Source organism: Eptatretus burgeri, chromosome 8 (assembly GCF_056783735.1).
Source record: "Eptatretus burgeri isolate ZD-2024b chromosome 8, Ebu_testis_v1, whole genome shotgun sequence".
NCBI classification, from domain to species: Eukaryota; Metazoa; Chordata; class Myxini; order Myxiniformes; family Myxinidae; genus Eptatretus; species Eptatretus burgeri.
The window spans coordinates 79,244,259-79,269,112 of NC_140968.1; the positions used below are offsets into that span (position 1 = coordinate 79,244,259).

The following is a 24,854-nucleotide window of genomic DNA, read 5'->3' on the forward strand; positions in this document are numbered from 1 at the left end:
GTTGTATACCTTGTCGAGGCTCGTGTAGAGATAACACACAACGCACAGCAAGGGGGACATGAGACAAGAGAGGCGGGAGTGGGAAGGACAAAACAGTGGGGAACAGAGACATTAGAAGATCTGGGGAAGGGAGAGGGATGGGGTGAGGAAAATGGGGAATAGAAGATGGACATTACAGGGACTTTCAGGAAGGAAAGCAGGGAATTTGAAGTAGGTTGGATTGGGTGGATTATCGGGGGAAGAAAAGATCGAGGATTTTGGATGGGGGATGATAAGAGGTGGTGGTGAACAGCTGTTTTGAAGGCCTGGAGGGAAGAATGGGAAAGAATAGAGTGAGAAAAAGAGGAATGAAAGCGTGAAGGTGAGGAGTGATTCGTGATTTTAGTAGTTTTTACCAGAAGGGGGTTGTTGGCGGACCTTGAGCGCCCTGTGGAAATGTGGTGGGGACAAATCGCAGAGAGAGCAGGGGGGCAAGGCTGGAGAGGAGACGGAAGAAGACAGAAAGACCACCGACCTGCCTGCAGTGATTGAGTGAGAGGCCCAAAGACTCAGCCTCATCGAGGGAGATGCCAATGATCCGAAATTCCTTGGTTTCTACGGCGTGAAGCTGAGAAAGGTGGGAGGCAGGAGAACCAGCCTCGAGGGGAGAGCAGTACTCCATCAGGCTACGGACAAAAGCTTTGTAAGTGGTCAGGAGCTCAGGTGGGCCAAGGAAGGACTTTGCACGACTGAGGATTCCCAGTCGGCGACTGGCTTTGGAGGCGAGGTTTGAAATGTGGCTTTCCCAGGAAAGGTCATCGCAGATAGTGAGATCCAGAAGCTTGAAAGAAAGGACTTCCTCCAGAGGATTGTTGCGAAAGTGGATGGGGGGGGGGGCTTCTAAATGGTCCTTTCGAAGAGACATAGTGAGAGTGTATGATTTGTCTGGATTGAAAGACATGTTCCACGTGTTAGACCAGTTTGTGATTTTATCCAGATCTGCAGTGAGCGAAGAAGCTGCTGCTTGCCGGTCTGAGGGATGACAGATGGTACGGCAGAAGGTGGAGTCGTCGGCAAAGAGAAATAGAGGATTTTCCAGAGAGTCCGAGAGATCATTGATAAAAACCAGAAAAAGAACAGGGCCCAGAACGCTACCTTGAGGAACTCCAGCCTGCACAGGAAGAGGGGATGAAAGAACTCCATTTAGGGACACACGGTGACTGCGACAGGAGAGGAAGTCTGCGAGCCATGAGTGGAGATGGCCTTGGATACCATGGGAAGAGAGTGTGGTGAGTAGGGCAGGGTGCCAGACTGTGTCAAAAGCACGTGATATGTCCAGGGATACGGCTCGGATTTCCTGTCTGGCATTGAGGACCTCCATCCATTGATGGGAGAGCAGAAGCAGCATATCCAGGGTAGAGTGACCTGGTCTGAAACCAAATTGATGATTGGAAATCAGGCATTGGAAAAGAGGAAGGATTTGATGTCTGAAGCGATGATGGATTCCATAACCTTGCTGATGATTGGGAGAAGGCTGATTGGTCTGTAGTTGCAGGGATCTGTTTTTGCACCTTCTTTGTCCAGGGCAGTGATGTTTGCTGATTACCAAGCAGATGGCAGATGACCTTGAGCAAATGAGAGGGTGAGCAAGAGCAGAAGAGCAGGCTTTGAGGACACGTGGGTTGATGCCATCTGGACCGGTTGTAGAATCTGAGTCGTGGTTTGACAGCAAACTCTCCACCTTGTCAGGAGAAAAGGACACAGAGTCCAGGGATAGTTGGGTGCGACTGGGTAAGGTGGGTAGAGAAAGTGACGTGTTTTGGACACAAGATTTAGTTGGAAACACCGAGTTTAGGCATTCAGCTTTTTCACGTGTGGAATCAGCAGTGCGGCCATTTGAGGGAAGGGAGGGGATGGAGGGGGAACATGCACCAGAAACTGACTTGATGAGACAGCACCAGGATTTGGAGGAGGGAGACAGGTTTTCACAGTTCATATTTGAGATTAGAAAGATGTTGTTTTCTGGCTCTTCTCAGGGTAGAAACACACTTGTTCCAATCTTTGTGGAAGGAACTGAGATTGCCCTCAGTTGGGTTTGCTTTTCATGAGGCAAAGGCAAGTTGTTTCAGGACAACTGCCTCGCCACAAGCTTCAGTGAACCAAGGGCGGGGGAAGGGTAGGACAACTGAACACGAGAGGGGATAAATCTGTGCATGAGGGAGAGCAAGTTTCTTTGAAAGAATTCCCAGGATGAGTTGATGTTGGAGAAAGTAGAGATAGGAGACCAGTCTGTAAGTTTGATGGCTGCTTGGAGACCCTGCCAGTCGGCCTGAGTGAAATGCCAGACTCGACGGCGGTGAGGTGGTTCTCTGATAATAGCCAGAGAGATGTCCACTTTGACAAGGACGTGGTCAGAAGAACCGATTGGAGCGAAGGAAGAGCAGCAGATATTGTCAGGGAAATTTGTCAAAATCAGATCCAGAAAAGATAGAGTATCGTTGGTTGAGATCCGGGTCGGGAAGTTGACCGATTGAGTTTGTCCCAATAAGTCGCAGAAAGCTTTTGCTGAGGTGCCATGACAGGTGAGAAAGGTACCCACACCGAGCCAACTGGCATGATGACAATTGAAGTCGCCACATAAGAGGAAGAGCAAGTTTGGATGAGAAGATAGAAGGCGGTCCATGGTTTCGGATACTGAGGTGTAGATGGAGTCATCACTGTTGGGTGGACGATACAGTACACATATAAACAAGAGGTGGGAGTGGAGGGGAAGCCGTAGCCAGAGGTATTCCTGGGGGTGTGGGGGAGTGATAGCAGTGCATGGAGAGTGAGGAATAGAGTCTTTGATGAAGAGAGCAACACCTCCACCAGGACGAGGCTCAGGTCTGTCGTTATCGCCGGCACCCCGAACAAATCACAAAATTCCTAAACTATGAACTGGGAAGGCAATGCAAACCACCCAAAGACTGCTTCGGTAGTAGTGACGTCAAGTAAAGAGTACTGACATCATTGATGGTCAAGTGAAGAGTCCTGACGTCATTGATGGTGATACTGATGGGTTTTGTGCCCGAGTTTTTCATGAAGTTTTTAATTATTTCGATTTTAAGTTCTTCCAATGTCGTCAAATGAATTTCTTGTGGGAAATGGGACTTTTCAAAGAAATCCTCCTTTCATTCGTGTTCTATGTTCAAATGATCTGCCCACTTCGTCATCCTGATGCTCTCCGTACCAAGGCAGGTTTTGAGCCTCCAAAGCTGTCTCAGGGCAACAATTGCCCTGGGTTGTTTGCCTTTGCTTTCACAGTGGTGGTCAAGACAGAAAACGTGTAACTTGTTCAGGGGCAATAACTCGCCCGCTCCGGTTTTTTCCCCCGAAAGACGCCGTGCAGTTGGATCTTCGACTTCGACGTAGACAAACTGATGCTCGCAGATGGGACAGCCAACTTGACGTCCAACATCATCTTATCAACTCTTAATATTGATCAAACCCATTGTTTATCATGCCCGCCGATGCTGACCGGCAATGACTTGCACAAACATCAGTATTCCATTGAATTGCCGGATCGGCCTCAGAATTGTCGATTTTGCGTTTGATTCCCGAGAGAGCGTACGATCCGACTATAAACCGTCCTCTTGTGCTTCGTAGGCAAGGTGTTGCCTGTTGGTGTACATCGTCATTACAAATAGCACGGATGAAAAGATCCTATGGCATCCTTCAAATGAAGTAGGCTATTGTGTGCTGGTGTGCTGGCTAAATCCATGGCACAGGAAAGATATGCCATGTGCGTTTGGATAAACATATGAATATCATCACAAAAAATCCAAATTTTGTTTGCTTGATCTTTTTTTGTTGTTATCATTTTTATTGCCATCAGCTAAGTACGTTGTACTTTGTAGAACATGCGAAGAACCCCTAAGATGGTTATCTCGATTTGAAATAATTTCCCAAAGGTTGAGTGCAGGCAATATATAATCTCCAAAAATTAGATCCTTCTCCAGTTTGAAACTTTGTTGATTCGTTTACTCTGAAAGATCCCTCTGTAACGCCATCATCGTGAACCTGCAACATGAAAAGGATGAACGTGATTCTTGGCCTTATTTGTGTTTTATTTTATTGTTTTTCATTTGTTGTTGCATTGGCTCCTTGGTGAGACAGTAATGGACGTGCCCTGTGCGGCTCGGCCAGTTCTTCACATTGTACTCATCGGGTTCCACCACAAGAAGGGCAGCCAGGTTTGTGACACATCCTGTGGTTGGAGACCTCGAACTCCTCCTTGAGAAAAATGTGCGGTGTTGTGATGTGGCTTTTTAATTTGATTTAAAACTTTTCTTCAAGAGTAATGTTTTATTTAAAATTTCCTCAAGTGCGCGGCACTTTATTTTTGCCGTCACTTGGTGGACGCGAAAGCTGAAGACCATACTGATGCTCACAGATTTAGTTTTAGTAGTCTGGTCGGACCACTTATAGTAGCACTTGCTCACAGCAAATGTCATCTATGTTTTTAATATAAACTCTTCCTGTTAATAAATTCTAGTTTATTTGTTGGTTTTAATCAAGGTCCCTGTTTTTCTTGAATACCTTTACCTTTCCTGCCTCCCCCCCCCTTCCCAAAAGATGGGTTGTTGGTGTTTTAATTACCTTTTATAAATGTCTGTGTTTCAGGTTGAGTTTGCTTATCCTCCTCTGCTACCGGCTCTACCCCCAGAATGGCAAGCCTTGCCCCATCTCGCCCTGCCTGATGGGGCCCACAACTATCAAGAAGGTGGCTGCCATGCAATTGCAGAATTTGTTTGAAGAAGTGCAGCAAAGATAATATTAGAAAACAATAGGTATTGGCTTGGCAAATGAAAAAGGCCTTTTCGACCTGCTGCGCTTTGCTTCATTTCTATTCACATATATAATTGTTGTGTGCACGGCTGAATATGATCCCACAATGATTATCCCCATGTTTTAAAAACAAACAAACAGGGTGATATTGTAATCGGCTCTGTCTGCCCGTCTCCTCCTAAAGGGTTGTGCAGAAATTCATCAAACTTGCTAGCTGTGATCACCACATGGCATGAGGGTGCAGGAGCGGTATGATTTTTGTCCCTGTCCTCTGGGGCGGTGTCAGTCAAATGCAATTACGGGAACATTGGAAAACATTTTTTTTAATGAAACTGTACGTATATGCAATCAACATTGGGGGAAGCATGAAATATGTTATTTTTTGGGGGGATTTGACCACTGGTTCATGCCCCAGGGGGTGGGTGACTTTGGGTCACAAGGGTCAGAAAGGGAAAGAAATTTAACTCAAAATTTGATATTGGGTCCTTCCTGGTGGAACTTGTTGCCATCTTTCAACTTCGGTTTGGGTGGGAAACGGGATTTGCGATGGTGTGCATGATTGACTTCACTCGAATATCATGTTTGTAAATGGGGGATGGTGTCATTGCGGGTAAAATTGGAGAAAATAAAAATGAAAAAAAATTAAATTGTCATCACGCCAGTTGGCGAGGTGTGGGTACCTCTCTCACCTGTCATGGCACCTCAGCAAAAGCTTTCTGCGACTCATTGGGACTGACTCAATCGGTCAACTTCCCGACCCGGATCTCAACCAATGGTACTCCATCTCATCTGGATCTGATTTTGACAAATTTCCCTGACAATATCTGCTGCTTTTCTTCCACTCCAATCGGTTCTTCTGACCACATCCTTGTCAAAGTGAATATCACTCTGGCTATAATCAGAGAACCACCTCACCGCCGTCGAGTCTGGCTTTCACTCAAGCCGACTGGCAGGGTCTCCGAGCAGCCATCAAACTTATAGACGAGTCTCCTCTCGCTACTTTCTCCAACATCAACTCATCCTGGGAATTCTTTCAAAGAAACTTGCTCTCCCTCATGCACAGATTTATCCCCTCTCGTATTCAGTTGTCCTACTCTTCCCCCCGCCCTTGGTTTACTGAAGCTTGTGGCGAGGCAGTTGTCCTGAAACAACTTGCCTTTGCCTCATGGAAAGAAAACCCAACTGAGGGTAATCTCAGTTCCTTCGAAAAAGCTCGGAACAAGTGTGTAGTTACCCTCAGGAGAGCCAGAAAACAACATCTTTCTAATCTCAAGTCTGAACTCTCAAACCTCTCTCCCTCCTCAAAATCCTGGTGGCGTCTAATCAAATCTGTTTCTGGTGTATGTTCCCCCTCCATCCCTCCCTCACCTCAAATGGCCATACAGCTGACACCACACGCGAAAAGGCTGAATGCCTAAACTCGGTGTTTGCAGCTAAATCTTGTGTCCAAAACCCATCACTTTCTCTACCCACCTTACCCAGTCGCACCCAACTGTCCCTGGACTCTGTGTCCTTTTCTCCTGACAAGGTGGAGAGCTTGCTTTCAAACTTCGACTCAGATTCTGCAACCGGTCCAGACGGCATCAGCCCACGTTTCCTCAAAGCCTGCTCTTCTGCTCTTGCTCACCCTCTCTCTGTTCTATTCACCCTCTCATTTGCTCAAGGTCATCTGCCATCTGCTTGGAAATCAGCAAACATAAACAGATCCCTGCAACTACAGACCAATCGGCCTTCTCCCAATCATCAGCAAGGTTCTGGAATCCATCATCGCTTCAGACATGAAATCCTTCCTCTTCTCCAATGGCTTGATTTCCGATCATCAATTTGGTTTCAGACCAGGTCACTCTACCCTGGATATGCTGCTTCTGCTCTCCCATCAATGGATGGAGGTCCTCAATGCCAGACAGGAAATCCGAGCCGTATCCCTGGACATATAACGTGCTTTTGACACAGTCTGGCACCCTGCCCTACTCACCAAACTCTCTTCCCATGGTATTCAAGGCCATCTCCACTCATGGCTCGCAGACTTCCTCTCCTGTTGCAGTCACCGTGTGGCCCTAAATGGAGTTCTTTCATCCCCCCTTCCTGTCCAGGCTGGAGTTCCTCAAGGTAGCGTTCTGGGCCCTGTTCTTTTGCTGGTTTTCATCAATGATCTCTCGGACTCTCTGGAAAATCCTCTATATCTCTTTGCTGATGACTCCACCCTCTGCCGTACCATCGGTCATCCCTCAGACCGGCAAGCAGCAGCTTCTTCGCTCACTGCAGATCTGGATAAAATCACAAACTGGTCCAACACGTGGAACATGTCTTTCAATCCAGACACATCTCACACTCTCACTATGTCTCTTCGAAAGGACCGTTTAGAAACCCCCCCCCAATCCACTTTCTCAACAATCTTCTGGAAGAAGTCCTTTCTTTCAAGCTTCTGGGTCTCACTATCTGCCATGACCTTTCCTGGGAAAGCCACATTTCAAACCTCTCCTCCAAAGCCAGTCGCCGACTGGGAATCCTCCATCGTGTAAAGTCCTTCCTCGGCCCTCCTGAGCTCCTGACCACTTACAAAGCTTTTGTCCATAGCCTGATGGAGTACTGCTCTCCCCTCTGGGCTGGTGCTCCTGCTTCCCACCTTTATCGGCTTCACGCTGTAGAAACCAGGGCATTTTGGATCATTTGCATCTCCAGCAATGAGGCTGAGTCTTTGGGCCTCTCACTCAATCACCGCAGGTTGGTCGGTGGTCTTTCTGTCTTCTACCGTCTCCTCTCCAGCCTCGCCCCCCTGCGATTTGTCCCCACCACATTTCCACAGGGCGCTCAAGGTCCGCCAACAACCCTCTTCTGGTAAAAACTACCAAAATCACGAATCACTGCTCATCTTCACTCTTTCATTCCTCTTTTTCCCAGCCTTTGGAATAAACTCCCTCACTCTATTCTTTCTCATTCTTCCCTCCAGGCTTTCAAAACAGCTGTTGACCACCACCTCTTATCATCCCCCATCCAAATCCTCTTGTCATCCCCCATCCAAATCCTCTTTTTTTCTACCCCCTGATAATCCACCCAAGCCCACTTTCTTCAAATTCCCTGCTTTCCTTCCTGAAAGTCCCTGTAATGTCCATCTTCTATTCCCCATGTTCCCTGTCCCATCCCTCTCCCTTCCACAGATCTCCTAATGTCTCTGTTCCCCACTGTTTTGTCCCTCCCACTCCCGCCCCTCTTGTCTCATGCCCCATTGCTGTGTGTTGTGTGTTCGCTCTCACACGAGCCTCGACAAGGTATACAAAAAAAAAGTGTGGGGTAGGGGTTTTGGGGATTAGAAGAGAGACGGAGTGTAAGGAAGTGTAGGTCAATAGGGAACAAAACAAAAGAAGAGTTATGGAGAATATATTGTGCAGCTTTTTCAACTCTGCCACTGAAGGTGGAGAAGGTTCTGTTTTCACCAGTCATCTGTCTTTGCTTGTTTGTCTGTGAGACACACACACACACACACACACACACACACACACACACACACACACACACACACACACACACACACACACACACACACACACACACACACACACACACACACACACACACACACACACACACACACACACACACACACACACACACACACACACACACACACACACACACACACCCCTTCCTTTTGTATGTTGTACTGATCAGTGCCCCTTCCATGGAAATTTGATTTTCATTATCTAATCTGTATACATGGTATTAAAATGGTGTGTATTCTTGTGTGAACACGCACTCTTATTCATTACAATATGTTAAAATGGAAATGTATTTTCTCTGAACAGACTGCGTGTACTTTCATCTGCCTCCTCGTACTGGTCACAAGGGTACTGTTTTTGGCGTGGCTTGCTACCAACAGATCGACACGCAGGTATAGCCTGATCCCACAGGAACTTTGGTAAAAAGTAAAAAGTGGACATATGTTTTATTCTACGTGTTCCTGAGCCATGTAACTTTTTTATCTTTTGTTATTTTCTTTTGAGATATTTTTGTTGGTGTCTTTCATCACTCCTTTGAATGAAGTTTTCTCATTTTGCATTTCACTTTCATTAGAATTGGCCCTTATCTTCAAGGATATAAAAGCAAAATTCACTGTTTGCAGTTCCAATAAGAGAAAACTCTCTTTTTTCTGTTAATTTTTTATTGGGGTGGGGGTGGGGGGGGGAAATGAGACGTCTGAGCCACTTGCATTGAGCTGTTCTTTTGATGTCTTCCTTTGACATTTCAGAAGTTGAAAGTGCGAGGGGCAGATGTGACAAGGGGAACCGTGCAAAAGAGCATTGCTTTGCTCAGCTGCTTGGTAAGCTCGCACTCCACTTGCCTTGTCCAACTACAGGACTCATGATTCTTGCTCTCTCTTGCTCACTTCACTCCTGACCACACTGGTTCCACCCTCACTCCTGTCCACACTGGCTCCACCCTCACTCCTGCCTGCACTGGCTCCACCCTCACTCCTGCCCGCACTGGCTCCACCCTCACTCCTGCCCGCACTGGCTCCACCCTCACTCCTGCCCGCACTGGCTCCACCCTCACTCCTGCCCGCACTGGCTCCACCCTCACTCCTGCCCGCACTGGCTCCACCCTCACTCCTGCCCGCACTGGCTCCACCCTCACTCCTGCCCGCACTGGCTCCACCCTCACTCCTGCCCGCACTGGCTCCACCCTCACTCCTGCCCGCACTGGCACCACCCTCACTCCTGCCCGCACTGGCACCACCCTCACTCCTGCCCGCACTGGCACCACCCTCACTCCTGCCCACACTGGCACCACCCTCACTCCTGCCAGCACTGGCTCCACCCTCACTCCCAAGGAAACTCTTGGATGAGGTCCAGGTGTCATTGAAACAAATTGTTTTGCATCTATGCAGATTAATCCACCTCTGCCCGGCTCCTCCTAAACCAGTAGTGTGCTAATGTGTGGCTGACTTTACTGGCAGCCAACTTCCTGGTTGAGATGATTGTAACTATGAATATTCTTGACGATGTGCTTTAGCAGCCTACAGAAAGGTGTGCACACTCAATTTTTCATCATCTTATTTGTCCATTGTGTTTCATTTTCAAGAAATGCAATCCATGTTTCAATTTTGATTTTGATTTTGATAATATTAAAAAGGTGCATTGGTTGGCGATAGCCATATTTCGGTGTACGTCTCTTGCAGCCACTGTACGGGTTCCTACAGGCCAAGTTACAAATGATCACGCAGGTGTTCTTCCAGGAAAAGGATTTCTCCCACATGGACATGTTGAAGGTAAGCTGCATTGATAATTTGCGAAGTTTCTCCCGAATGTAATCTCAGTGTTACTCAGTTATCCATATCTGCACAATAACTTGAAAATGCTTTATCATTGAAGCTAATATTTTGTGTTTTCTGCATCTGATAATGACACAAAACCGATTTAAATTTTTCACAAATCGCAATTGTTAATTAGTTCAGCGTCGTCATTAAAGTGATTATATAAAAAAGGCCTCAATCTCACCAAAGTCGTACGAAGTCATGATTTTGCCCAGATGTTATCATTTCACCAGACTCGGTGGGGTAATGGTTAGAGCATCTGCTTTGAGTCTGGGAGGTTGGTGGTTCAATCCTAGGCCAAGTCACACCGAAAACTCATAAAAATTGTACATACTGCTTCCTTGATATACGCTCAGCATTTAAAGGACAAACCACGGACGAACAACCACAGTTTGGCATCCATGGGGAGGAGGAAATCCCTCCTTCGCAGTTTCGCTGAGTGGTGTGAAGAGAAAGATGACATCGCTTCGACCCAGAGTGCCCTGAGAAGTGATGTCACTTCCCCCAAGCTCAGTGGCTGGGTTTGTCTGAAGTCAAGTCCTGTGTTGTGGTGTTTATGCATGTTTCTGTGATGACCCCCATGCTTTTTTAAATCAACGGGGGAGTGCGGAAGGTATTGTAATCTCCGTCCGTATGTCCGTCCATTACAATATTTCATCCTTAACGGTTGTGCAGAAATTCACCAAACTTGGTCGTTTTGATCATCACATGGCAAGACTGTGCGAGAGCAGTATAATTTTGGCCCTGCCCCCTAGGGTGGGGTCAAAAGCTTAAATAGCCAAAAATGCAATTATGGGCACATTTTATACATTTTGAATGAAACTTTGTACATGCAATCAACATTGGGGGATTCATGAATTATGTAATGATGTTTTTTTGGATTTGACCCCCAGAGGATTTTTTTTTATTTTTTTACTGAAAATTTGATATTGGGTCGATCCTGGTGGAACTTTTTGTCGTCTTTGAAATTTGTTTTAGGTGTGGATTTGCAACGGCGCGCAATCAACTTCGCTCTAGTTTGTGCTTCATCACATCCACGAGATTTAGACTCTGCACAGAATGTCTCAAATATCCAATTTGTATTATTCCTTCCACCATGTCATAAGCGACATCATAAACAAACTAATATATTTAATTTATTTATATTTGTGTGAATAGAGCCTGTGATGGATTTTGTGAAGAGAAACAGGTTGAGATGGTTGGGTCATGTGTTGAGGAAGGATGAAAGTGACTGGGTAAGAAGATTGATGGAAATGAATGTGGAAGGAATTAGAGGACTTGGTAGATTGAGAAAGACTTGTCTAAGGGTGGTGGAAGAAGAAATGTGGGTATAAGGGGGTGAACAAGGGGAGATGCAGAAAATAGGGCAAAGTGGAGACGATTGTCACGCGGCTCGCAAGGCTAACCCCCGCTCCAGCAGGGAAAATGGCCTTTAAAAATGCCTGTGTCTTTGTATTTCCCAAAATGAATTGTCCCACAAAGCTAAAATTTTGCACCGACCTAAGCGAAGGGTCTGAAATGCTTGAATTTCAGCGCAATGGTGGAGTCGATCAAAGTTAAATCTTGTGGCTTTTGTTTTAGGAGCTTTTTGAACAGCTGAACACATCTTTGGCTTCTGCTCACCTCAACCCATCATTTATGTATGTTGGTAAGTAAACACAGGCTGGTTGTGTGCGTGAGAAACTGTGCACGGTTTTGGCTTGGAAACCATTTTGTGGATTTTAATTTTCTACACTATGTCGAGGCTCTTGTTCTGACATGTTGATCATTTGATTAAATGTTTATACTTTTTTGATGCTTTGTAATTTGTTTAAACCTGTAAGAATATCTATGTTTTTGTTCTTTAGGTAATAAATCTAAGCTCGTAGAAGAGTAACTCAGGTCGTCTCGTATTACAGGTGTGATGGGCATCGAAACAAAAAAAAAATTGGACTTTCTTAGGTGAGGATGTTGTTAAAAATGGAACACCGGAAGTTACATATTTGAATGTCTGTAAACTTTGCAGAGTTTATCACAATGCAGGAACACTGGTTTATTTAGAGATACTACCCAGGCAAAAGAAACCCATTCCTTTCCTGTAGTAATTCTCTGCAGACTACTGTCGTATATGAGAGTACAACTCGTATACTATAGTTCTCACTGTAGCATTTTTGCCTCGGTAGTGAAGAACCTGCCCATTACCAGAACTAAGGATGGGTTAATTTCCCTAGCATTATGGAGGGGTTACTCCCACTATAATTGCAGACCGGGAAATTCTTCAGAATTCAGGACTAGTTAATCCTCCCAGAATTGTCATATTTTATTTTGACTTGCAATACCCCCATCCCACTGAGAGCAACGCTATGCCATACACATTTACATAGAGAGAATTGGGTCCTCCTCCTTCCTCCCCCACCCTGAATCCCTGGGATGATGGATTATTTTTACCCCCTAATACCCACCCGTGCACACCGTGACTACCAGCAGCAGTTTTTAACTCATTCTATCTAGTGGTTCAGGGTTACACCGAAGTCAAACAAACTTGTGTATTTTCCGGTGTATAAACCATGGCTGTGTATTAACCGCACCCCTGTATTTACCCTCAAAAAACAACAAAAAAAACAATCATTGTATTTTCTGATCAAGATCTAAATACGTTTGAACATTAACTTTGTATGGAACAAAGTGACGGAGGTATCATCATGCTTACTCCCATGTCCACTTAATTTGGTCTCAGTCTTATTCTCATTTTCAAGAAGTTGAAGAGAGGAGAGGATACCAAGAAGTTTTTATTTTTCTTTCTTATTTTTTAATATTATAAAGAGGATTTTTTTTTTTTGGAACTAAAAAAGGGATTCGTAATCGTACATATTTCTTGTGGATTTGTGGCCCTGGAAAGGGCTGTTTGGGTTTGATGAAGCTTTTCAGCGAAACCTGAGGAAATCCTCGTCAAAGACTGCATGGAACTCCTTGTCTGAATCAGGGTAGAGCAAGTCCCTGTCGCTGTCACCGTCATTTGCAGACTCCTCCTCCCAAATGATGCCATCCATGTTGTTGGAGATGCAACATTTCAGAAATGTTCGCTAGATGTCCGACGGTATCTCCTCCCAAACCTTGACGATCCAGCCGCAGATCATCGGAAGGTTGACCTTTCTCATCCTCCCGTTCTTGGTGTAGGTCTTCTCCCCACTCGTTATCCAGTCAGACGAGCAGCAACGTAGCCCGTCCTTGAACGGCTTGTTGATGGACACATCGAGGGGCTGCAGGAGCGATGTCATCCCACCTGGGATGATGACGAGATCGGTGTTGGTCCAACAGAGCAGCGCTTTGGTGTTGTCGGTCTTGTGACAACTGAACGCATCCAGGAATAGCATGCTCCGTCGTACTACTTTAGACCGTGCGCACTCAATACTGGACCAGTCCTTCATCGATCCACCCCTTCTGCTGCACACTAACAATGACGCTGGCTGGAAACTTGGCTTTGGGCAGTGTCGTCCTCTTGAACACGACATACGGGGGAAGCTTGCCACTGTCTGTGGTGCAGGCGAGCATGACTGTGAATCGGTCCTTCTCGTGACCAATCGTGTTGATTATCACATTGCGCTCATCCTTCACTGTGATGGTGGTCCTTCTCGGTATGTCGAAGGTAAGGGGGGTTCTGGTCGGCATTCCCGATCCTGCTGAGAGGATGTTCATGCTCTCAGCGAAGCTTGATTATTTAGGACTGGAAGTGCGTCGTCTTATCAGCCATATCATCAGGTAGATGTTGGGAGATGTGTGTGCAGCATCGAACCGACAGTTGATGGCGTGCCATGAACCTGTTGGCGCACGACAGGCTGGCCGTGAAGTCCCCAATGTCATCCTCCTTAGCTAAGCTCCTCGCTTTCAGTCTGAGAGCAAGTGCTGAGATGGCCTAACCCTCTGCTCTTTTCTCCCAGACCCAAGCGACGAGACGCTCCTCGAGCTGAGGCCACTTCGCTGACTTTCCCCTCAGTGCCTTTTTCCTTGGCGTCTTCTCTATCGTTGCCTTGCTTGTTCTCCAGCGCCGGATGACGGACTCGTCCATGCCGAGTCACCTCCCAGCTTCCCGGTTCCCAAACTCTTCTGCAGACCGGCAGACGGAGAGTTTGAACGCTGTGGTGAATGAGCGCGTTGACATCTTGATCGATAGACTGGATGATACATGATGTAATCTGGTGATGTAGGCCAAGGCACTCACGAACCACAAAGTGGCCCTTCTTGAGGGTCATGTGACTGCCTCCAGCCTGTTGTCGGATGCACCTATGTTTTCGCGCAAGCTTATTTGAGGTGGGTGCTCCATTATTAGCCTCCAGCTATTGTTAATAATTCTTCTTTTGATGCGAGACCAGTTGTTCTTCTTTTGCATTTAATAGCGTTTTCAGAGCTGTGAGGCTCTATATACACCACACGCATAAACTCCGGGTGTCATTCTTTAATTTCCGCACACTGTTAATAAAATGCTGAACAAACTCTTAACCTGAACCCGATTTTCAAAATTTAAACGGCAGAATTGAGCTTAACAGCAGTTCTGACTGCTAAAAAAAAAGTTCATTTGGAATATAATGGAAATTCAGCATTGATCGTTTTAAGACATTTTTTTTTTCTATACCCATGTATTAACCGCACCCCCAACTTTTACCTTTTTTCCTGATAAAAAAGTGCGGTTTCTACACCGGAAAATACGGTACTCATCAAATTATAATGTCAGGTCAGGTATGGGAGCATGCGTCAGAGCAGCACGTCGCTGCGTCCACTTTCTGCCGGTACCCCCTGGGGCCTCCGTCTGGCCATCCCCCAGGCAGATGCCTGGCCCATCCCCATCTCCTTGAGATGCCGATCAGCCTGCTGCAACCACGAGACTCCCTCGCTGAGAGAATCTGGTGAGCAGGATCAGCGTCAGGAAAACGAGCCACATGTCCATACATCTGCAGCTGACACTCACGGACCATGCAGGTAACAAATCTCATTTGAGTCTCTCTCAGCAACCGCTCGTTGGACACAAAGTCCGACCAGCGATAGCCAAGGATTCTCTGAAGAGACCTGGTACCAAAGGAATTAAGTCTCCGTCTCAGATCCCTGGTCAGAGTCCAAGTCTCACATCCATAAAGCAAGACTGGAAGTACCAAGGACCTGAAGACTCGGACTTTCGTCCTCCCACACAGGTACCGGCAGCGCCACAATCCATTATCCAGTGAATCCATGACTCCCCAGGCCTGACCCAGCTATTAGGAGACTATAGTGTGATTAAAGCTATTAGGAGACTTTGCAGGAAAATAATGTGAAGAATAATACTATAACAAGACTGACCGCCCTGTGGTCACAACCTGCGACAACATCCGGTGATGAGTTGAGGAAACGTCCATTTAAAGCATTCTTAACAGATGAACAGCGCGATTGAGAAACACACATTTACTGCGCTATTAACTTGACACCTCTCATCCATGTCGGCCTCCGCCACGTTTGTATCAGAACGAGCTGATTCGTCACATGGTCACGGATGTTTAACCCCAATATGGGCCGTTCAAAAATTATGTAACGCAATTTATTTTTTTAATATTTTTTTTTAGGGAGGCTCGTACCGTGTGCTGACGGCTTTGACTAAACCTCACTAATAATTTTCATTTGACATTGATTAGCTTTTTCGGGGTCCCTCATCGTGAGGAACACTCGACCCAAACAAAGCCAATGGAAATCTGATGCAACAAACCCAGGCAATGTCTCCCACATCTGTGAAGGGGGGAGAGGGGGGGTGGGCATTCTCCCTTGTTCGCAGAAGGGAAAAGCACCGTATCACCCCTCCCACTTACCTGTCCTTACCCAGTTCAACACAGGAGAATGCAGACAAGACATCTTAAACTGTTGACTCTAAACATAGACAAGGGTTGTCCCCCTGACATGCCATGCAAAAGACCACCTAACCTAACCACGTTTACATGATACAGTTAAAAAAAGACCGAAGATTATGTGGCCTATTGGCCTGATGTCTTCGGGCCTCCAGAAAACCACGATGGTGGCCATGTTATTTTGTCTGAGCTCCATGGTTGGTGGAGTGAAGTGCAGATGTGGGTGTGGTCCAGAAGCTGTCTGACCAATGGGTGCACTTTTCAAAAAATGAACCACAACAACAACCACGCATAACTCATGTAGACCTGCGGGACACAGGTAAAAAGCTATGTGGTGATGCCGTCTTTGGCGATGCAGGTGTAACTGCAATGTGTCGGGTAGTCATCATAAATGCTCAACGTGTCCCATGAAGCCTGGGCTACTTAATGTGGAGAGAATCTCAATCCCGATGATGTCGATCTGCTCTATGCACTGTCGGTTTCTCTGAATGACCGAATCCTTATTACAAACTCAAACGTGGGATTTTTCCTTTATCCCCTCACTCGCCTCTACCACCCCCTCCCCCCAACCGCAATGCCAAGATACACCTTTACGCCTTGGTTTCTGAATTGCTGTGTGAAGCTTAGTGAAATATATCATGTAAACTGCACACACGTTCACTGTGTCCTTGTAGGACTGTCTGCTAGAAAGCTGCTGCTTCACTTCGGGCATATGGTGAGCTCACCATCTTTCGGGGTGTATGTGCTTGTTCCATGTAACTGGTACATTTGCGGTATTCTTACAACTGACTGTTTGTGCTGCAGACTCTTATGCTCTTTAAATTGGTGCTGCTGGAGAAAAGGGTGAGTCTTGGTGCCGCACAACATGGAAGGGAAATTTTTTTTTATCTTTTACTAAAAGGTGTGTGTGTGTGTGTGTGTGTGTATGTGTGTGTGTTTTTGCATGTCGGTCATGCTTAATTGCAAACCGTTTCTGCTGTCATATAACAATACAACTGGGGCCATTGTAGATGATAGACGATTTGCTTGTGTTGAAAAGCCAACAATCGATTTACTTGGAACAAAAATTTGTTTGTTTAGTCATAAACTTGCTTGCTGTAAAACCCCATGCTTCTGGGATTGAGGAAGAAGAAATGGGACGTCTAGCTTTAATGCAGCGGGGTTCCGACGGAAGCACTTACTATCCTACGACAGCAGGAACCCTTTACAAGGACACGGGAGGAGCACAGAAACGACAATTACATGTTGTTAAAACTTACTTGTTTGGGGGAAATAGTAAAAGGGGGTGAAGGAGTCGGAATGGATAGGAAGATGCCCCTCTCCTATACTGGCTTTAAACTTCAAGATAAATAAACCAGAACTGGAGCTGTGTGTGTAGTTTGTCCTTTTCTTGACATGGTGGTGCAGAAACTTTGCAAGTTTCATTGTACCCCTGTAAACACAGAATTATCCTGGAATAAGCCTTGTTATGGATCGGCATACATGCCAAGATTTGGAAGATAAATAACAGTGTTTGCGATTGGTAACAAGGGGGTTGCTTTAATGGTCCAACACCAGGGTGCATTCGTGCTGTGCAGGTGCTGTTCTTTCTGACTCCAGTGCACAGTTTGGTTGGGACTGTAATGGCTCTGCTGTCATTATTTCCAGGTACTTTATTTGATTTACTCAGTCGTCTTGTATATCCAAACCTGGTCAGGTTGCCAATGGTGTGATGTCCATGTTGAATATTTTTATTTTAATATTGTTTCATGATCTTCACTTGATTATGCTGCACGAGGAATTGTGCAGTTGTTAAATGTGATTTCTTGTCTTACTTTTGTGATGTATGATGACCTTTTTGGCAGATCATCTGATTTGTGTCGTGTTATCAGTCCTCGGCCAACTGCAGGCTTGTTTATATGCTTGGCATGTCACTTCATCACAGCTAAAAACATTTAACTTGAACAGGGTGTAAGGTAAGGTTGATTATGGTAACAGCGTGCTAGAATTATAAGAACACATTGGAATTGTATTTGGAGTGGGTACACATGAGACGTGCACACAAGTTCACAGGTTTCGTGTTTTTAACTTTTTTTGTATACACTAGGCTCGTGGAGGAGCTGGAACACAGAACGGATCAGGATGTAACAGAATGAAAAGAACAATACCAAGAGGGGCGAGGGAGGGAACATGCAAACGGCAAGGTTGAGCGACAAAATAAAGAGAGACTTGTAGAAACAAGTGAAAAAAGACAAAACGTCATGGCCCTCGTTATTTTAGTAATTTTGCTGTACAGAGTTAAAGGGCGAGCCCATATTAATTTGCAACTCAAATGGCCGCCAGTCTACCAGTCGGCCATCCTTGATCAGATCACAAAATACAACGACGTGCACGTGTATGCCATCATGTACTGTGCTTGTTCCGAGTTTGAACAAAATCGGACCATGCATGTCCGAGAAATGCTTGGGGACACATTTAAGTAACAAGATGGCCGCCAGTCGGCCATTGTGGATCGTATTTCAAAAGAGAAATAAAAAAGACGTGCATATGCAAGCCATAATTTGTTATCTGTGTGCCAAGTTTGAACATCGGTAAATGCATGTCTGAGACACGGTTGAGGACGTGTTCAACATCGGGGGGTTTTTTTTCAACTAAAATGGCCGTCGGTCGGTCGTCTTTGATCGCATCGCGAAACAAAATTATGTGCATATGTATACCATCATGTTATGACTTTGTGCCAAGCACGAATAAAATTTGCCCACACATGTCCGAGATATGGTTGTGGACGCACGCACGCACGGACACAAAAATCGAGACCAAATCTATAAGCCCCTGTTTCGTACCAAGTCCAGCGGTGGCTAATAACGGATGAGTCAAAGGGGGGCACAGGGGGTGAAAGTGTTGCGGCTATAAAACGGTTATAACAGCTGTCCTAGATAGAAAATCTTTGCAAACGATCTTCATTATATCATTGGAGCCACCAGTTTTATCCAAATGTGCATTATAAGACTGCTCATTCAATATTATTTAAACATCTTTACATAACAATCTCACTTTACAAAGGTGATCAATCTCACTATTCATCTCGTATTTGCATATCAATCTCACTTAACATGTTTACAAAGAGGATGCCGTGGACTGAGCCACGAGTGTCGTTCACATCACTCACTCCTTGAGTGATATCTAACCACCCTCAGTTTAGAGGGAAATTTTGGTATTGACAAAATTACAATGCAGATAGAGCAAGGGCAAGGTGACTGTCTGTCTAGTTCAGAGTTCAGGGACTCTACAGGTGACCAGGAGGCCTGATGCATGTTTTTATTCTTGTACATTCCAAAGATGGGTTGAGGAAAGGTTGCAGTCATTTGCACAGACAGGGAAAAACCAATAACAAAAGCACCTTCAAAGGCAACATTCATTAGCCTCGTCACCGATGATATCACTGGTATTTTAGAGCTTTCTGGCTTTGAGAAACAAAAAGATCAACTTGTTTATGCTAATCTGTACAATGTGTGAACTTTGAGAGAACATGATTTCAGAGACAGAACACTCATCCACTCGTACTTGAATACCATTGCTATTTAACGAATTAAATAATACTAGTGTGTGCCCGTACGTGCAAAAAAAAAAAAAAAAAAAAAAAAACCTTTCAAACCGCGTGCCAGAAACAACAACCACACAGGCCGTTCCTTCGCTCTCGCGTACCCGTACGTGCGTGGCCGTCCGTGCTAAATAAAAAAAAAAACTTTCAAACAACCACACAGGCCGTTCCTTTGCTCTCATAAACGACGACTGGATTACGGCATTGTGTTTATCTACAAATGTGCATAAGAAATCGAGAAATTATTAGAATACAGTAAGTCATCACTATCCGGAAGTCCGTACGTTGTAACCCGAAATGGGGAACGCACTCTAAATTGGCCATAACTTGGGAACCACTTGTCCGATTAATTTCAAACCTTTTGAAAGGCAAACAAACAGAGGTTGCTGGAATTATAGATAGAAGATAGATACTGTGGGTGCAAAATGCCAAGCAACGTGTTCCGTCATTGGTTTGGTAAATCAATGGCCATAACTTTGGAACCACTTGTCCGATTAATATCAAACCTTGAAAAGGCACATACTCAGGTCCCCAGCAATATACCTGGCAAGTTTCAATGAGATCGGACCAGTGGTTGTCGAGAAACAGCAGACACACACAGACACACACAGACACACACCTTGCTGGGATTATAGGTAGATGAAGTAAATAATGAATTCCCTTCATTCTATTTTGCTTTATTTTGATTTCAGCTTTGTTGGCTTCTCTTATCATTAATATCCTTCAGCAGACATAAGTGCACCAAATGATGAACCCCTCTATTTGTCGATGGTGGTTGGTTGTCAAATATTCAAGTAGAAAGCAACAATCACTAATCGGCAATGAAATCCAGCAGAATATCAAATTGTTAGCAAACAATAGGTAAGGGCCATGGGGTCACAGGGGCCTGATTATTTTTTGCATGCCAGTACAAACGCTGTAATTGAGTTAGTAAATGTATATGAGTGTGAACAAGAGTGTTTGTGGATGGCCCCCACGCAAAAGTGTTTTTTTTTTTACTAGGCAGGTGTTCCGACCTTGTTGGCGGTTAACGATCTGCAATTTTCATGAGTCATTTCCTGAGCTGTTGCTGCTTGTTTATGCCAGTTACCAACTCAGGATTATCACTAACTTAGCCCTCCAGGAATCACAATTAAATCCACATGTTAGCACGGCAAAATGGCAGGAGCGTGTGCATCATAGCTTTTGGAAATAATTTATTAATTCCTAATGACAGATCGCACAGAATCCCACACAAGATAGAAGACCCAATTAGTAAACAATAAACTTACACCTGCCTATTCGCGCGCCCACACACACGTACACACACACAATGTACACCAAACCCCCGGTAAGGGAGAGAGGGGGAAAAAAAGGTATGAGGTGAAGAACATCGGGGCATGGGAGTCAGCGTAAGGAGCTGTCACGGGCAGCAGGCCCTGAGAGAGTGAAGGTAGGAGTGAGCAGGTGGGCTCGGGAGAGCAGAGAATGTGTGCAGAAAAAGAGGGGTATCCCAGCATTGGATGTGTGCTTTTACCCTGCCCTGTTGCAAGTCCACGCCTCCCTCTTTTGTGGCCAACCAATCACCGGTCACGAGGGTCGGGAGGCGGTCTCTTCTCCGTGAGGAGTCCACCAATCATGGCCCAGGGTCTTTCCTTCTCCCACGTGTTGATGGACAGCTGTGAAGGTGGGCATTCTCCCTTGTTGGCATTAGGGAAAAGTGCCATATCACCCCTCCCACTTACCTGGTCTTACCCAGTTCGACACAGGAGAATGTGAACAAGACATCTAAAACTGTTAAATCTAAACATTGACAAGGATTGTTCCCCTGACATGCCTTGTAATATACCACCTAATCTAACCACGTTTACCTGATACAGCTCAAAAAACCGAAGATTATGTGGCCACAAACTGTGCATGGTTAAGATTTTTGAACTAACTACTGCCCCTACCCCATAAACATAACAATATGTTAGGCCATGGGGTCACTGGTATCCTATTGTTTTGAATCCCAGTGCAAATGCTGTGATTGGGTTTGTAAATGTTGGTGAGTGTGAACAAGAGTGAGGCATGGCCACCACCTTGAATACCTTGAGGAATGAGCAAAAGGTGATTCCACAGGTGGGAGAAAATAGGAACTAATTTGTCTCAAACTACTTTTGTGACAGATTGGGTGGCCAAACCTTGAATCCCATAGCATTGCCAAAATTAGATTCTAACCGGGATTCCCAGCAGAGGCAGTACATCTATGAAGCGTAATTTTGCTGTCTATCCACTATATTCATGGTGTTCCACGGCTATCCTGGTGACTTTTTTTTGCTCTTAAGATTTTGGAGATTGATGAACGTTCAATGCAAACCTAGTTTGGAATTTCTTTCAGTTGCTGCTTTGTCTGCAGGTATGATTGAGCATGGCTTGGAGGAGTGTATGACCTTCAGGCCTCACGGAGAGTCTTTGGAAGAGGTCCCCGTTTCTCTTCATTCTTGGGATTCAGGACTCTGTTCTCATCAGACTGCAGTGCAAAGGCTGCTCCACACCCACTCCATGGATCCTTATGATATTTCGTACCACATATCCTCCGTGGCTGATGGGTCGGACAAAGACAGTCGGATTGCAAGGCTTCCACAAAGTTCTGCACAACTACATGCAGGAGTGATGAAGGGCACAGACCGGATAGATATTGCCGGTCTAGCAGTGGATAGCTTTCCTGTTGTGGTGCAACCGTTTGCCGATTTTGAAGATGACCAGGAACGTTTGGCCAGCAATCCTCTTTCGGGTTTAAAGGAAGATGTTTACGGCATGCCATTGGCCATTTTCACCAAGGTGGGGCCACCTTCAAAGAATTTGAATGCAGTTTGTAATCTGAATTTGTAACAACACGAATATGGTTTGTTTAGGTGTTTTGCAATCTATAACTAATTGTAAAGGTGTTTAAAAAAAACAAAAACACATGGTAAAGTGGAATCGTATCAAAGGTTGGGGAAATGGTCACATTCAAGCAACTTGGGCAGAGCCTACTTCACAAAATGAATGATCTGATGTGCACACGTTGAAACCGTTCCTTAATATGACTTCCAACAGTTGGTGGATTCGTGCTTTTTGGCTCCGAATTTGGTTGTATTTTGATTGAATATAATGTTTTAAAATGTTTTATTATTTAACATTAAAAAAAAATGTCTTCAATCTCTGCTGGCAGTTCTGCGAATGGCTTAACGGCCTGACACCTTCCTCCATCTACCATATTCTCCAATGGAAGTGAGGAAGTAGCATGCTTGCCCACAGTCCAACGGGGGTTGGTGCAGATTTTGATGGAATTACCTGCCTTTTGTGCACCTGTCAGATGATAAAAGAATGTCATGAAACATCATCTTGCTAATCTCCAGGTCACACTCTCCAACAAGTCTCCTTCCTCAAAGCCTTGGCGGTGCCTTGTCATGTTCATCTCTGGTGTATGCACCTCTTCTTCCCCCTCACTTACCTCAATCGGACTCACCTTGCACTCCGCTCGAGCTAAGGCGGAATGTCTCAACTCGGTGTTTGTCCACAGAATCTCTTGTATCCAACGCATCATGCTCTGTCCCGAACCTACTCCCTCATACCTGGTTTTTTGTCGTTCATACCCAAGACTGTGGAGAAACTTGTGTCTAACCTCAACTTCATTGGCAATGGACACAGTTGGCATCAGTGCCCGTGTTCTCAATTCCTTCTGTGCTGTTCTCCTTCGCCGGTCCTCCTTTGGCCACCTCCCATCCTCATGGTAATCTGCCAACATTACTCGCAGTGACAAGAAGGGTGCAAAAACAGATCCTATCAACTATAAGCTCGCAAGTGGAATCCATCATTGTAACTGCCATGTCACGTCTTTCCTTTAACCAAACAGCCTGATTTCTGACCATCAATTTGGATTCCATGTTATTCACTAAATTAGAATATGCTGCTGCTTCTTTCTCAGCAATGGCCAGAGGACTTAAATTTCAAATAAGAGGTCAGGACTTTCCTGGACACAACTCGAGCAAGTGGCACAGTCTGGCAGCTTGCACTGCTTGTTACATTCGCTGCCTGTGGCCAATACAGCCTCCTTTATCCTGGGTCTTCTGACTTCTTCCATTGGTGCAGTCAACTCGTTCCTATCAAGGGAACCCTCTCTTCTGCCAAGTTGAGGCTGGAATGCCACACACAGCGTCATTGGCCCTAGTCTTGTTCCTCGTCAACAAAAAAAACGACCTCTCCGATGGTCTAATAATCCTCTCTACCCCTTTTGCAGTTGACTCAACATTGTGTCATTCCTCTATCCCACTGAGAGTCAGATGGCAGCTGCCTCACTTTTTTTTCTGATCGAGAATTGATTATCCACTGGGCAACAACAAAAAAAAAACTTTTCGGCTGCTACTAAGAGAAATGCAGGTGTTCTTGGCTAAATCTGGGCCTCTGATTTCAAATCTGGAGTCAGAATTTATCCAGCTCGTCAGGTTTTCAAACCTGACGTTTGAACAGCTTGCTTTCAAACAGCTTGCTCTTGCACTTGTGTGTACAATTGGTCTCCCGTTGTAGGAACCAGCAGTGATCTTCCATCATGTGTGGGTTGAACAGGCCTTGATACCGAGTTTCCACGACCAAAATCTCTTGGTGGAACCTTTCACCATGCTCATCGCTTACCTCACCCAGATTAGGTGGGAAGAAATCAAGATGAGAATGCAAGAAGTGCATTTTTAAAAACATCCGACAGCCCATTCGCTGATAGGCCTTGAGCATGTTATCCACTAATTCCACACACTGTTCAACTCTATGGTTCCCAAGAAAGTTCTGCACAACCAACACAAATGCTTCCCCCATGCTGCAAACTCAAGTGGGTTCAGTTTATTTTTGAACTCGGGATCACACATCGGTTCTCGGATCTGGAGCCTAACGAAAATGCCTACTCTGAGTTTAGCATCAGTTTCCTCTGAGATATTGGAAGCCATTCCCATCGTTATCCAATGTCTTTACAAAGTTTTTCATTCGGGTTAGGGTTAGTAAAAACTTCTCATTCCGTGTGGAAAATTTTACTTTAAAATTCTTAGCTCGGTCAGTTTTCATCCATTTTTAATAACTTAAATTGAATTCTAAAGCTCTTTTTTTATGAGAAATAATATTCCACAACAGTTGTGTTGCTATAATTGAAACCAAGAACACAAAAAATAAGAATTTATGATCACTCAAAATTACCCACCAGGAGAAGCTACCGTAATTGGACCACGTGTATAACTCAAAATCCTGACGTGCTGAGAACATTCTGACTTCAGATTCAGAATCGGCATACACGATTTAGTCTAGAACATATGTTTCCACCCCAGTA

The 24,854-nt window shown here is 45.2% G+C and overlaps 1 protein-coding gene across 7 annotated transcripts in view; it reads left to right on the forward strand.

Moving 5' to 3' along the window:
- The window catches only part of LOC147022132 (late secretory pathway protein AVL9 homolog), a 43,574-nt gene that overhangs the window by 627 nt on the left and 18,093 nt on the right, over window positions 1-24,854 (forward strand). For 4 of the 7 annotated variants that reach the window (XM_085892738.1, XM_085892741.1, XM_085892739.1 and 1 more), the window contains 10 exons: window positions 4,126-4,211; window positions 4,642-4,741; window positions 8,610-8,695; window positions 9,053-9,124; window positions 9,983-10,072; window positions 11,699-11,765; window positions 16,635-16,675; window positions 16,765-16,803; window positions 17,538-17,607; window positions 21,918-22,342. In XM_085892738.1, coding sequence (XP_085748864.1) covers window positions 4,126-4,211; window positions 4,642-4,741; window positions 8,610-8,695; window positions 9,053-9,124; window positions 9,983-10,072; window positions 11,699-11,765; window positions 16,635-16,675; window positions 16,765-16,803; window positions 17,538-17,607; window positions 21,918-22,342 — 1,076 coding nt within the window. Of the gene's footprint in view, window positions 1-4,117; window positions 4,212-4,641; window positions 4,742-8,609; window positions 8,696-9,052; window positions 9,125-9,982; window positions 10,073-11,698; window positions 11,766-16,634; window positions 16,676-16,764; window positions 16,804-17,537; window positions 17,608-21,917; window positions 22,343-24,854 lie in introns of all 7 variants that reach the window. The other 3 variants (XM_085892742.1, XM_085892745.1, XM_085892744.1) reach the window with 2 other exon arrangements.